We start from the raw sequence: 15,584 nt of genomic DNA, 5'->3' as shown, positions 1-15,584 counted from the left end.
CACTTCTGAGTTACTCAGTGTTTGTGCTTTCATAAAATAGAAGATTTTGCATCTCTTTGAGCTGTTGTGTCTGTTACAGAATCGGTTTTCTGTGGTATTTTTCAAAATCCTACTATTTAAACTGCTAAAGTCATCAGAAGGTTTTGACTGGGCTGGTTTGGGTCTGTTCCCTTCCACTCACTCTTCCCTTCCCCCCCCAAATACTGGGGGGGGGAAAAAAAAAACAACCAAAAAAACTCCACCCAACCAAAAAACCCAACCAAACCAAAACAACCCTTTCTGCTGTCTAAAACTTCTCTTAAGAAAAGAAAGTAAGGTCAGGATTGTGTTTGGCAGTACACGCTTTAATGGAACGATAGGGAAGAGGCTTTTCCATTTCGTGTCCTTGCACAGGATTTAGCCATGAAGCCGTGGCTCTTGCAAACCCTACGGCTATCTCAAGGGGGTATTTCTGTGGAGTGGGCGATGCTACCATGTGCTCAGGAGGGGCCGTGGGACCACGCCAGCCTAGAGGGGACACCCCTGCCCAGGGTGGGGGACGTTGGCTCCGTGGCGGGGTCAGGGCCTCCAGAGCCCCTCCAGAAATCTTGGCAGCAGCGGGCGCTCCTCCTGCTGCCGCTGCTGCAACATGATGCCTTGTGTGCCCTCTCCTGACCGAGCTGCTTAGAAGGGCTAGGCTAGCCTTTCCATGTTTAAAGTGGCTTTTGGAGTCAGTCAGTGGGCCTAATGAAGGGGTAAATAACATGACAAGGTCCTGGGAAGAAGCCTGGTTTTGCTTTCTCAAAATGATATCCTGTGATTGTAGGAGAGGAGCCTGATTGATTTTTTTTTTTTTTTTTTTTTTTTTTAATAAAATGAATTCATTGTGAAAAAGGCTTGTTGATTCCCAAGTTTTTTGAGTGCAGCCATGGAAGAATTCATCCATTTATTGCTGAATTTTGTTCCCCCATCTGATCACTTTTTGCTTTTTCTAAATCACATTTGCTAAGGGAACCTTCAAGATGTCTTGACAGCCTGAATCAAAACTGTGAAGAGGTCTCAGCTGCTCCATTCATCTCAACAGATTTCTGACATAAAGCGGGGATTTAGCAAAACACTTAAATACTTGATTCTCTTAAAGCACATGCTTAAGTGCCGTTGAAGTACCTGCACGTTTGTGCAGCTCTGTGGATTTGGTACCTTGGGTTGTTGAATCAGTACTGTTCACTACTTAAAACCTTAGCAAAAAGAGTCAACTCAAGTGCTTATACCACTGCTCTGAATACATCCTTCCTGCCTGCTAAAATCAAAGTAGTATAAATTGAATTTAATAATAAAATAATTCTGAGACAGCTAGTCTTATTTTTCCTGTTCATGTTTAGTTCACTGCAAGATTCTGCTGCAGTTTCCAGGGCATCTAGGAATTTTTCCGGAGACCTTAATTTCATTGTGCTCTGCAGCATTTCACTGCAGGCAGCTGTAAGTATTGGGAATCACTTAAAAACCTACGGTTTAGGTACTTAGTGCTATTCCTGGAGCTGTTGAGAAACACACAGCCTTTAATGTATTTATCCTCAATTATCTTTCTGAAGTTTGTATCTATTGTTACTCCATCTGGGAAAACAGGGTACAGAAAAGTAAAACCAGAAGTCAGACAGCCTGGCTGCAGCACAGCAAGTAATTGGACCCCTGGATCCCAAGCTGCAGCTGTAATCACTGTACTGCGTTCCTCAAATCTGTAATAATTAAAATGACTGAGCCATCGGTTGATGTGGTGGGCTGTAGCCTTTGCATTTGTGAATATGAGAATGGGCAGTCAATGAGCTAGTGAGAGACTTTTTTCTGTCTCTTCCAGTACTTTTCTAACCATTAGAACACTGAGTTTATTAAATAACTAAAGATTTTGATTTCGCAGACCAGTTTGATTTCAGCTCTACAAATTCATCTTTCGACTCAACTTTAAAATGGAACATTAAATTACTACATTAAAGAACTCTGAAATGCAGTTTTATCAAAATGTTTCATCTGTGTGTGTGTATATATATACACACATCTCAACCTCTATTAATCATTCTAACAGTGTGCATGAGTTCGGATAATCTCTTTTAATAAGTGTTCATGAAGGCAGTCTGCTGCCATTGACAATTTCCTAAACAAATACCTTATAGTTTCTACAAGATTTTTTCAAAGGCTCTTGAATTAAGACTACAGAAGTTGACACCTTGATAATACCAAGTTTTATGAGTTATCTCCATTGGATTGTGTAGTTGTCCTACTCAAATAATATTAGTCTAGTGTTGTTAATTTACTATGGCTCTCTTTTCCATTTAGCAAAGGGATTTAGCAAGAAACACTAGTCTGGGATATTGGAAAAATGCCTTTTGGCTGTCATTTTGCTAGTTTAAATTTTGAATTGTTCTTATTTAAGAAATTAACAGCAGTTGAATATCTGTTGGGTTGATTTGGAGGCTGCTGTTTGTTTAGAGGATCTATCCAATTGGGTTTTATGGTTGAGGTGAGTGTGTTAATTCAAATAATTCTTTAATTTTTTTAAATTTAAAAATAAATATATATATTCAAGTGTAAGAAGTAATTTGCTCAGTTGTTGTGGTTTAACCTAGTAGAAGATGTGTTCTCATATTTCATGTATCTTTTGCAGCAGTAATACTGAATTCATGGTAAGCAAAGGATTTTAAGGTTCATTGTTATCATTCTTTTAAAATCTTTGCGATGGCTAAGTCTATCTGTAGTTTGCAAACAAAAAAATTGAACAACTGCAAAAGTAGAAGTAATATTCTGGACATACACAGTTCAGTGTACATTTTAATATTGTCTTATCTTCCCTATTCTGCCCACAGTTTTTCCCTGGGCACATTTTAAAAGGCTGTGGGACTGATTTCCCAGGGTATACTCCACCTGGGGAGTGTCTCTCCAGGTTGCAGCATTTGTGCCACGAATCCTGCTGCTCATTTAGTTCTGTCTGTATAAAGATGGCTTAATGAGCTGTGATCAGTGTGTGCTCTTGGAGGTTCTGAAAATAGTCTTTGCAAAACAAGTGGTTTGTTTATTTGTTAGGATACAGAAGTCTGGAAAAAGATATTTGAAACAACAAGGAGTGCATATACAGTAGTTCTGTGGTCAAGAAAGCAGATCAGCTTTATCAATTTGTTTTGTCACAACAGTTAAATATAATTTTTAGGTCTAGAGATTCATTCGTATTAGAGGTTGATGTTAGAGGCTAATTGCAATAAATTTACTTCAGCCTTTACTGGGAAGTATGAAATCTGTTGCTGTATGGCTTTTCCTTTCTCTCCCTTCTGCCCTATTTAGTTCTTCTTTTTTCTTCCCTTGGTTCTGCTAATTTCTGGAATAATGTTTAATAGTGAGAAAAAACATTTCAGTGGGTCCAGGGAAATTCTTTGGTACAGTCCATATGTTTTTAAAAGGTTGCCAAATGGTTGCCTTAGTGTCCTGCTAAACATTAATTTCCAAAGCTGGTTGGGTTTCCACATGACCACACTTAAGGCAGTGGAAGAAAAGTGTACTCAGTTCAAAACTCACTGGAAATGCTTAGTTATGAGATTGCCTTCAGACCCTGAACTTTACTACTTGGTTTTCTATCACAAATAAGGTGTAAGTTTAGAGACTTTTTTTAAAATGTAATTTTAGTTCTTGACAGATGACACATTTTCTTCACATCTTCACATTTGTGTATTGTACTTGAAGATCATGTAAGGTTTTTATCATGCTGTAATACCTGTGGCAGCACTAGATCAGAACAGACTCTTTGGAAAGATTACTGATGTCCCATTCCTTATGCGTTAAGTGCTTTTCAATTCTTTCTCTTCATTGAAGGCTCCTTTGCATCAACCAGATTTCTGTAAAATTACCAATGTTTCCTTAGCACTGAGTAATTAAAAAAAAAAAAGTGGCAAAACACTTCTTAGAGTAGTAGTTATGTGTAAACTCTACTGGCTACAAGTTTTGTCATCTCCAACAGGCTTTTGGACTACCCAAGGGATTTGCATAAATGCATTGTCTTTTTTTTTTAATTACCCAGAGCTGTAATGAGTAAAGTTTTTACTGAATATTGGCATAATGGTGCATTTGTTTGGGACTTTATCATAAAAGCAACCTGCGTAGTAAGAAATCTTGAAAAAATTTCAATTTTATTCTCTTAAACACAAAATACAGGGTATCAAGTGCTACTTGCTCCTTTTTAAGAATGCATGCTGTCAGCTTAATTCCCTTTCAAAATATGAAGATGTGACTGCAGATAAACAGTTTATCTTTGGAAGTGAGAAAACTTTTCTGGATAAAGTGCATTCCCAAATATTTGAGGAGATGAATCTAGGTGTACTGATGTCACAGTTGCTGGATATATGATGTATTAATTGGAAACCTTGATTTTTTTTCTTTTTAAGGAATTGTTATTTCTGATTTTAGTCTGTTTGGGCTGAAACTGCAAAAGCCCACTCAGAGGTGCACAGGTTTTTTAAGGAACAGTAATATGATCAAAAATTTTTAATTAGATGAATTCACATTTAAGTTGTAGTTATGTATTTGAATGAACATAGTGTCTTCTACAGGTAATTATGTAAATGCTGATTAATGTAGACATGTATTTCCGAGAGAAGTACTGAGGCCCCAGCAATAGCTACCAACTTTTCATTTGATACTTAGATACATGGGTATACACACTTATGCTACAATGCATTGCTGGTAGTTTAATTTTTTTTTTTTTTTTTTGAGATAGCTCAGTTTTTAGAATTTCTCTAAATGACTTAGAATATAGTAAGGGAGTATTTTCACAGGGGGATTATGGGCTGTTAACATTATGGCTATTTAGTAGTTCTTCTAATTCTTTACTTTTTTTCAGATCCGATATTTTTCTGACTTCTGATTGCCTGTAGCTTTTGAATTAAAAAATAGCCTCTGGGAAAACAATCATAAAATATTAATTCACTTCAAGGAGGCAAGGATTTCATCTGTGTACATCCTTTTAAAACTTGTGAATGCAAGTTTTCAATGGGCTTTTGGTCTGTGAAAGCAAATTGCAGAGTTAGATATGTGGAAAGACACTTAGCTTTGCTCATGTTGAATATTTATGCCAGTTTAGAACTGAATAAGTGAAGGAACAGGCATGTGTGGTGTAATGATCTCGGTATTGAACTGTGGTGACTGTCTGAGCTGTTCATGCTATCACTGACCAGTAATATAACTAAAACTGAGGAGGTGCATCTAGCATAAGCACCATTGTTGTGCTTTTTAAAACAGCTTTTTATAGCATACTGCCCCATGCAAGAAAGTACTGAGTAGAGGTTGTCTGCACTTTTTGAAAATAGCAAGACTTCAAGGAACACCTGAGGTTGTTTTACCATTATATATTCAATACATAGAAAGAAACTAAAGGTAAAAATCACCCAGTGAAGGGAAGACTTCGATACCAGTATTTGTTGTATCAGGAACATAAGCATCCTTTTCACCACTCTGATCACAGGATTCTTAAAATGATTTGAGGTAGTTTGGAGTTGTAAGAAAACAGATTTCCTCCCTGTTGGGCTATCATACTAGATGTTGCATTACTAGATAGTCCTGAGCAGCAGTGACAACTTGGTTTCTACTTTTAGCAACATCATCTACCTGCCGAACAAAAATGTACTCATATATATGATGCTACCTATTCTGTTATTTAAAAACAGATCCAACATGAACCTAAATGTTGAATTTAGGCATGACTTTTCCCATTAATTCTCTTTTAGAGGGATAGTCTGCATGTCCTGTGTATTTACATAAGAAGAAGAAAGGTTGATGCAATTGTGAAGTAAAATCCAATGTAATTTTTAGGAAAATCTTAACTCACTAAATACAGGGGTTTTTTTCCTGTTTACTATTCCTTATTTTGAGCTATAGATTAGAAAAAATAAGGTGAACACTCGTAGTTATTCTTCTGATAGTTAAGCTTAATTTTTGTATAAAATTTTATTTCTCAGAATTTTTTCACAAAGTTCTTTAAATTAGTTACCATGTACTTTGTCCATTACTTGAATTTCTTCTGGAATGTAGATATTGCTTATATATCCTGAATGTCTGTCTAAGACAGTGCATTAGAAAAAAAAGAAAAAAGTGTTATGCAATTGGGTCTTACCCTAAATATTTTCTTTGTTTTTTGTTTTTTGTTTTTTTTTCACTTAGGAATTTTATGTGCTTGGTGGAGATGGAAAAAGATGAAACACAAGCTGGCTTCCTGGAGAAAGAACGTGGCAAATACTTAATGGAACTTTATTACTGTGGAACCATGTTTTGAATGCTTCTCCTAGACATCTTTCAGAAATATTGTAGCTATCAGCAGATTGATATGATTGGAAACCTGGCTCATCAAACAGTATACAGTGGAAGAAGCCTGCTTGGAATATGACTTTTTGTATTGTTTCTGAAAGTCTGTGAGAAAACTATACAGACATCTACCTGTTATTTCTTAACTCTGCATCTCGATTCAGCCTACAGCAAAACTTAGTCTTTGAAGTGAATAGAACCAGAGCCCTTTTGGAAACTTTTATTGAACATGACTCATGGAGAAGAGCTTGGCTCTGAGATGCACCAGGATTCTGTTGTTCTAACTTACCTAGAGGGATTACTAATGCATCAAGCAGCAGGAGGCTCAGGTACCACAGTTGACAAAAAGTCTACTGGGCATAGTGGAGAGGATCAAAACTTTAAGATTTCTGGAAATATATTTCCCAACTGTCAAAGTAATGGTCCAGTTCTTAACACAAATACCTATCAGGGATCTGGCATGCTGCACCTCAAAAAAGCAAGACTGTTGCAGTCTTCCGAAGACTGGAATGCGGCAAAGAGAAGGAGGCTGTCTGATTCTATTGTAGATTTAGATGGAAAAAAGGAAGCTTTGTTAGCTGGCATGGTTGAAAATGTGCCTAAAGGCAAACAGGATAGCACATTACTTGCCTCTCTGCTTCAGTCATTCAGTTCTAGGCTGCAGAGTGTTGCTCTGTCACAGCAGATTAGGCAGAGCCTTAAGGAGCAAGGGTATTCCCTTAGTGATGATTCTTTACAAGTGGAGAAAGATTTAAGGTGCTATGGTGTTGCATCCAGTCACCTGAAGACTCTACTGAAGAAGAGCAAAGCAAAAGATCAGAAGCTGGACAACAGCCTGCCTGATATAACAAAGAACCTGCCCAAAGAGAGGTTTATAGAATCCCCTCATGCGGTACAGAGCGGACCTAAAGTGATAAATGAGCCACTGTCATGTGCTGCAAGATTACAAGCTGTTGCGAGCATGGTAGAGAAACGATCTAGTCCTGCTGCTTCACCGAAGCCCAGCGTAGCATGCAGCCAGCTGGCTTTACTCCTTTCAAGTGAAGCTCACTTGCAGCAGTACTCCAGGGAACATGCTTTAAAAGCACAAAATGCAAATCAAATAGCAAGTGAGAGACTTGCAGCTATGGCCAGATTACAAGAAAGCACTCAGAAAGATACCGGCCAATTCAGTTTAGCAAAAGGAATGACAAGCCATCTCAATGGTCAAACAGGATCATCAACCAAAACAGTGTCTGGCAAAACCAGTATGACACCGTATCAGAGTTCAGTGGGCATCATGCATTCACCTCCCAAAACTGTGGGATACAAAAGTGCTTTGGAAAGGAGTAACCTGAAAACCTCTCCCAGCAACAGTTTGCTCTTGCATCTACTGAAAAGCCAGAATACCACCAAACATGTAAAAAGGCACGAACAGAGTGAGAGAGCCAGCATTTTTGAAGACAGCAGCACACCAACAACTATTGATGAGTATTCAGACAACAATCCTAGTTTTACAGAAGATGACAGCAGTGATGATGAAAGCTCCCATTCTAACTGTCTTCCTATAGACCTATCCTTTAAACAGAGGACAGATAAACCCGATACAGGTCCACCTGCATCACTGGATAACCTGACTCAATCCTTGCTTCATAACTGGGATCCAAAAGTTTCCTGTCCAGAGAACAAGGAAGACAAAGACACTCCAAAAGATTCTAAGCTGAATCCCCATCAGAAAGTAACACTACTTCAGCTGTTACTTGGACATAAGAGTGAAGAAAAAGTAGACAAGAGTAATGACCCTCAGGGACCACACAGTGCAGCTGATGTGGCAAAATTCACTGTACAGACTGGTAAAAGGACTCCTGTTACCGACAGTCCCAGTGCAAATCGAATGACTCCGTTAAGCACTCCACCTTTGTTGGCTTCTACAAAAGCAGACTCTCCTATAAATCTCTCGCACCAATCATTAGCCATCAAGCGTAGCTCACCACCGTATGCCTGCAGCATCCAGCCAGACAGACTGGTGAATCCCGCATCTAAGCATTTGATAGACCTTTCTAAAAGCAAAGAAATTCAAGGAGCCAAGCTGAGCAGGAACGATAGTCCCCAGAACTCCTCAGCGTTCAGTGCCAGCAAACTGTTGCAGAATCTCGCTCAGTGCGGCATGCAGACTTCCGTGTCAAGTGAAGAACAAAGAGCTAGCAAACAGCTGCTAGCAGGGAACACAGATAAACCTGTAGGCTTGATTGATAGATTGAACAGCCCTCTACTTACGAATAAATTGAGTACGCATGAAGAAAATAACAAAATATTCAGTTGTCAGCCTGCACCCACTGAACAAGGACTTCCAGGTTCGGAAATAGAAAATCTCCTTGAAAGGCGCACTGTCCTTCAGCTGCTTCTGGGAACTCCCAATAAAGGTAAAAGTGAAAAGAAAGAAAGGATGCTTTTAAGAGATGAAAGTTCTCCAGAACAGACAGATAAGGCTTTGAATGAGCAAATATTGACGGTGAAAATAAAAACGGAACCATCTGAAGAAGCAAATGTTCCTTATAATTCAAATGCACAACAAGTAAGAGAGTGCAAGGGTAACAAATTTCAAGGATTTGTTCATTCACTGAAGAGAAACACAGCTGCTTCTCCAGCATCAGAGGAGTTGAAATCTGAGCCTCTTTCACCTCAAGATTTCTCTTTTTCCAAAAACGGCCTACTGAGTAGGTTGCTGAGACAGAATCAAGACAGTTACCCTGCAGATGAGCTGGACAGAAGTCACCGAAACAATGAGCTGACACACCTCGAATCAAAGAGTTTTTGCACTGTACCGAAGAAGAGGAAGCTTCATGCTGAGCTCTTGGAAAGTCCATTAAAAAAGATGAGAAGTAATGTGTCTGATGCTGCAAACAATCACACTTCTCCCACTGAGGCACTGTACGGCCCTTTGCTTAACCAGCAAGAACTGAAATTCAGCAGAAGTGATGCTGAATTTAAATATGCTGTAAGTCATGGTTCAAGTAATGAAAGTGAAAATAGGAGTTGGTCTAGAGATAGTAAAGGCTTTAATGTGTTGAAACAGCTGCTTCTTTCAGAAAACTGTGAGAGAGATCTGTCACAACATAGGAATAACATACTAACAGAGGGCAAGAAAAAAGGAAACAAAACCAATGCAACAATTAATAAACCTGAATACAGCATTTCTTCAGTAAATGCATTAATGGGAAGCCCTGTGCAACAGAACAATTGTGTAGATCACAGAACATTTCAGTATCCTGTAGCAGTAAAAAGTCCTGCCAGTTCCCCCTTCCCTGAACATTTGGGGAGTACAGTATCTAGACTAGAGTCTGACCAGTTTAGCATGTGTCCCATGCCCAGTGAAAAAGGGCCCATCAGATGGGTGATCACAGGTATGGACAAGAATGATTATGAAAAAGACTCTCCGAGACTGACCAAAACCAACCCAATATTGTACTACATGTTACAGAAAGGTGGCAACTCCGTTAGTAGCCAAGAAGCACATGACAAAGAAATTTGGAATGAACCTTCATTTACTGATAGTTCAACTCATGTTACAGTCAAAGAGGAGTTGACGTCTGATGCAGAGCTTAAAACTCCTTTTAGTAACTTAAGAAGCCCTTACAACAGCCATATGGGGAGTAAGACCTCTCACCAACATGGTATGAATGGAGAAGTGCATGGACTTCTGGAAAAAGTGCTAACAATCAAAAAAGAGCCAGAATAAACTACAGCGTCCTCAATGAGTTTACAATCAGTGGTTTTGAATCTTTGTTTAAAAAAAAAAAAAGAAAAAAAAAGAAAAAAAAAAAAACAAGTACGAACTTGACTACTGTACAAATTGAGCATGATTTTAGAAAAGCATGGTCTAATTGAAACATGTTTTCATTTGATAAACTTTTTATTTTTCTGGTGATGTTATTTAAAATACATGTAGATAAAATTTGCTTTACAATAGATTGTCACAAGAAAACTAGAAAGGTTGTAATTTGTACAAGACATTTCTGTATGTATCAGATTAAGTTATGAGTACTCTTTGATCAGAGTCTTATTTGGATCTGCAAGTTTTTGGTATAACATAAAGTATAAGCGTACAGCCTAGGTGGTGGTAATGCTGCGTTTCCTCCCTCCCTGTAAAATAATCCTTTTTTTTTTTTTTTTTTTTAAGCCTGAGCATAGAGACTGTGTAATTTTTTTTTGAATGTTTAATATGTTTTGTGAAATTTTAAAAATAACTTTGAAGAAATGGAGCAGTCCGTCCAAGGTGTTAGCTCATCATATTGGAAAACCTGTGTCAGTGTTAATTGAAATGCACTGAAATGTATTTTTAGTGCTTCCAGAATTTTTATTGTTATTTTTAAATCTTGTTTGTGGTCCTGACAGAATAGTGGTGTAAAATCTTATTTTTTCTTCCTTGCCCTGCTCTTGACAAATGCCTTCCTCAGAATCCTTAGCCATAGTTATTAGTTATGATTAAGGGTTTTTTCTAGGTTTTTATACAAAAAGGGAGATTTTCATAGGCCATGCAAGTACTGCATGAGTCCTTTTGTTGGCGCATTTCTGTCACTTCCCTGCTTAAAAGAGGAGAGCCAAAATGCCTCTTGGAGTAGTGGATTAAGAAAGCTTAGTACGTATATATGCTGAGGAAAATGGTGAAAAGTTTGTGGAGCAGATGAGCAGATTTGTCTGTTTAGCACCATCCTCCATCCCCTGCAGAAGAATACCAACTACTCTAAAGCAGCACATCAGACTTCCACTCAAAGATGGAATAGGATTTTAATGAAAAATGTGTTGGCCTCTTCCTACAACCAGGGAAAAGAATCCATATTCTGCCAGTATTTATTACTCTCTGAGCAGCTGATGCATGGTTTAGTGCACTACCCTTTCACTGCAGAAAACCTGGTTTTAGAATAATTTTTTGGGTTGCACTGAGAATGAAATCGTGGTTTTGTCATGTTCTGTAATGGATGGTGGGACATGTCTGAGAAATTCTCCTCTGCCCTTTTCCTCAATCCCCACCTGTGCTGTGATTTGTAACATCTGGCAATATCATCCTGAGATGGGAGTAACTGAAAATTGCGGTCAAAGCTGAGACACCTTAAAAGAATTGCTGGCTGGGGAAGAGCCATGTGGCTCTGCTTTTCGGTTAACACTGTCAGTGTTAACTCCATTTGCAGCCTTTATTTCTCATGGGGGAAGAGGAGGACAAAATCCAGTTCCCCTAAAATATATGCATTATTGCCTACCTTAAGTTTTGCTGAACTTTTTACTCCCCTGAAGAAAACATTCTCTGTAGCTTCTAATTCACTGGTAATCCCCTATGCTATCAGCAAACAGCCAAGTAGTTGGCTTGCACAGATGATGAGAGCTACGCTCTGTTTTAATTTTGACTGTTTTCACCCTTGAGAGCCAATGACATGACAAAACTGCTGTTTCTGTCCATCTCATGCTTGCATAGCAGAGGTGAGTAATGGGGTGTTTTGCTCTTTTCCTTTCTGGTTTGGTTTCAGAGATCCTTTTCCTAAACTGCTGGCTTGCTGAGACAGGGTGAGCCGTTGTCCCCCTCTTGTCCTGCCTGGGATCAGTTTTCTCTCTCTCCACTGCAGTCCCTACTGAAAGGGACTTCTCCTGTCTGCCCACTGGAAAATGCACCACTATTCTGTTTTGCCCCCCTAGGGGGGATACCTTCTTTTAGGGAACACAAATATTGGCAGTATCCGATATAAAACATTCCCCCTGGTTTATACAAGAAATAACAGAGCGATTTAAAGATATATTTTTATGTTATTTGGGTGAAGCGTAATATATTAATGGGCTGTACAAAGAAGATTTATATTTTAAAACCTTCACACAAATCTAATATCACTTTAAATGTCATTGTCTGAAGTATAATATAAAAATAAAATTTTGTTTGTCTTTAATACTGCATTTATAAGTGGCCCAGTGACAATTCAGATGTCTCATAGAATAATCATTAACGAGATAAAGTATATTTTGGATTGACAGTGGAACTGAATTCTTTTTATATGAGTCAACCCAGCAGAAATATTAAAAAGATGGTATTTGTTCCATCCATTAAATGTCTCTTAAAGTCTTAATTGATTATTTTTCTTGAAACAACATGTATATAGCTAGGAAATATATACAATATAGAATAATAGATGGTCCCCAGAGTAAATACAGGGCTATAATTTACTTGAAGGGCTCCACAGGAAAATGCAGTTTGAATGGATTTGAAATAATGTAGTTGGAAAAGCTTCATCAAAACAAAAGTTGAGATGAAAAGTAGGGAAGGAGAGTCTAACCCTAACAAAGTAATATTGGAGTCTAGGAGTGTGCTTACCTATGTATTTATTCTATGGTAGTCTATTGTTATAATACATACATTTTGAACATTTAGTTTTTAAAGTTTTATAAAACATTTAAGTTAAAATGCTAACAGTTTGACCAGTTAATGATTTAGCTTTCTTTTTAGGTGATGTTAATGAAAGGGTATTACCATTCTCACAGATGTCCGTAAACTATAATACACAAGAATTTAAGTTTAGGACATGCTGTTCATGGAAGAATCTTACCTCTTGTAGACGTTGCAGTCTCAAGCAGAACATAACATAACAATGAGGCCCTTGAGAGAAGGTAGGACATGCCAACAACGCTCTTCAGTCAACTGCTAAGAGAGCAACAGTTTCCTATATGAAATTCTCCAGTACCACTGATACTAACCCTCTCTAGGGAAGACATACTTTAAAATCTACCCCATCCATATTTACAGCCTTTTTAAACCCGAGGACCAAAGGCTCTGTAATAATTTTTTATCTTGTAGCATGGGTGAGTAAAAAGGAGTCACCGTCATCTTCCTTGAGGATTTTTCCATCAGAAAAGGAGGGTGCAGGAACTGGGTTTACTGCACCAGCTTAAGGACTGGTAGGGCTGGCCATATTTTCCCAAGAAACTCCAAGAGCTTTGATTTCCACCAGCCCCTGTAGATGAATGACAAACCAAGGTCATCTGTTGAGTAACACTTGGCTTTCTCAGCAACTCCTGTCTCCTTAATTCAGTAGATGTTTACTACTAGGATATGCATTTTGTCTGTCCTCAGTATGCTTCCTCAGTCTGGGGCAGTGGAAGCTTCAGAGACAGCTCTGCAAACTCAGGAGGCTGAAGTTTCAGCTAGGCCTTTAGACTACAGACTTGAAGAAAAATGGGGCCTTGTCAGATATTGGCAGCAATAGCTGTGTAGTCAAAGAGGTGCAGGGTTGATGGGTGCTGTTGTCTGATCTTGCCATCAAAGGAGCAGGGAGGGAGCGAAGAACGTATCCCAGTTGTAGCTGGGTGAGACTGCTGGGGGAAAGCTGCCTTCACCTCATGAAGCAGTGAAGTGAGTTAGGGATGTGTCTATACCACACTTAAAGTTGTAATTGCAACTCCTTGTGTCTTAGACCTGAATTAACTTTAACCTCACTTAACTGGGAATGGTTGCAGCAGCAGTTGAGTTGCTAAGTGCCCAATGCCTTGCTCAAGGGGACATCGACAGGCTCGTGCTGCTACACCCGCTGTGGTGGTGTAGCGTTCAAGCTAGCTGGATTTGGGGATTGACTTGTAATTGCCATGCAGATATGCCTTTTCTTTCCAGAAGAAAGTGTAGGTCACTGAGAACCAGACTTCTAGTGTCTTCTCTGCCAAAGTTTGAGGAAATGATGGGGGGTAGTGTGTGACTGTAGGATCAGAGGTGTTTTGCTGGAGGGCTTCTCCACTGATACCACATACCTGGTGGCTCAGTTTGAGAAGCTTATAAACATTACAAGATCAAAAGGGAATTCAGCCATAACTTTCACTTTTCTTAGCCATTTACTCTTAGTAATGTTTTTAAATTTTTAATTTACAAATGTTTTTAAAAGAAAGAAATGAATGGTTTAAATTTTCCCTGTTAAATGTTGGTGAAAGTATTACAGCTCTCATTGACGTCAGTGACATAATATTACCAGTTTGTTCTCTGCCACATCTTACAGAGGAGTAAACTGGTAAGTATATATTATATATATTTATATATAATGTAAATATATTGACTTGTTACACCTATAATATGTTGAAATTGGTTTTTAAAAGGTGATGTAAATAGTGGTTTCCTTAATGAAAAATACATATTTTGTATTGTTCTAATGCAAAGGAAAAAAACCCTTTTAATCTTTTTTGTTATGTATATTCCATGTATAAGTGTAAATATGATCACATAGGTTTAAAAACTTTTGCATGTATGTATACAGTTGCAAGTCTGGAAGAATGTATAGAAAAATACTTTTATTTAAAGTTGTGATTACCTGCTGCATGAAAAATGCATGGGGGACCCTGTGCATCTGTGCGTTGGCAAAAAAATAAAATGTCTTAAGTCAGGTCAGTTCAAAACACAACAGTATTCCACTTCTGGACATGACTTCTGCTGTGGTATTTTAGCTTTGTGAAAGAATGTGCTTCAAATCAAAAGGGTCTGGGAAAAAAAAAAAAACAAACCTGCAAAACTACTTTTAAAACAAGAAGTACTCATACAACTATAATCAGTTATGTAAGTTCAGGACTCCATTTTGCGTAATTGAAATATTGTACCAGGACTATGCTATCCCTGTAAAACAAAGGAATATTGATTTTCATTGCCATACATAAGAATTTGGGATTTTACCACAAACAATTTTATTGTGATGTGTCTTCAGTAATTTATCTAACTGGTCTCATTTTTTTATTAGAGATTAATTTCCTCATGTGATGTCACAAAACTGTACATACTGCAGTGTGAAGTTTTTTTAAATCTTTCAGTGTTTACTTCCTGCAGAAGATTTGAATAAATGAGAAAAATGCATTGTCTTGATGGTTTTTAAATCTGCTTTATTTCATGTGTATTTTCCATTATTGGAGCGTTTGTTAGTGGGCTCTTTTCATTAGTGCTATTAATATAAATTTCTGACAACAAAAATATCCTGAGGAACTTAGGGACACACAGCCTTCAACAAGGCTACTGACTGGAAACAAGAGAGTCATGGAGCTGGAAATGAAACAATCTAAATCAGATTAGCAGCTTTACTTTATAAAGCACTGTATTATGTTTTATTCAAATACCCTTCTGCTTATTAACTTGAAATCAGTGACCATAAACTGCAAACCTCTAAAGGGGAATTTTCATGTGAAAATAATTTTAAATAAATGTTGAAACATTTTTTGGGTCCCCTGTGCAGGGCAGGAAAGATGCATATTCCCACTAAAATCTACTTTGGTCCATATCACAGAAG

General features: G+C 38.0%; 1 protein-coding gene across 7 annotated transcripts in view; it reads left to right on the top strand.

Annotated features, from left to right (window-relative positions):
- The window catches only part of NRIP1 (nuclear receptor interacting protein 1), a 78,813-nt gene extending 63,623 nt beyond the window's left edge, over positions 1-15,190 (top strand). For all 7 annotated transcript variants that reach the window (XM_074901966.1, XM_074901976.1, XM_074902012.1 and 4 more), the window contains one exon: positions 6,175-15,190. In XM_074901966.1, the coding sequence (XP_074758067.1) occupies positions 6,545-10,033 (3,489 nt within the window). In that variant the 5' untranslated portion in view covers positions 6,175-6,544 and the 3' untranslated portion in view covers positions 10,034-15,190. The remainder of the gene's footprint in view (positions 1-6,174) is intronic.
- Positions 15,191-15,584: the final 394 nt, after the last annotated feature.

This window comes from Athene noctua, chromosome 1 (assembly GCF_965140245.1).
Source record: "Athene noctua chromosome 1, bAthNoc1.hap1.1, whole genome shotgun sequence".
Lineage (NCBI taxonomy): Eukaryota > Metazoa > Chordata > Aves > Strigiformes > Strigidae > Athene > Athene noctua.
This window is presented reverse-complemented; position numbering and strand designations above follow the sequence as displayed.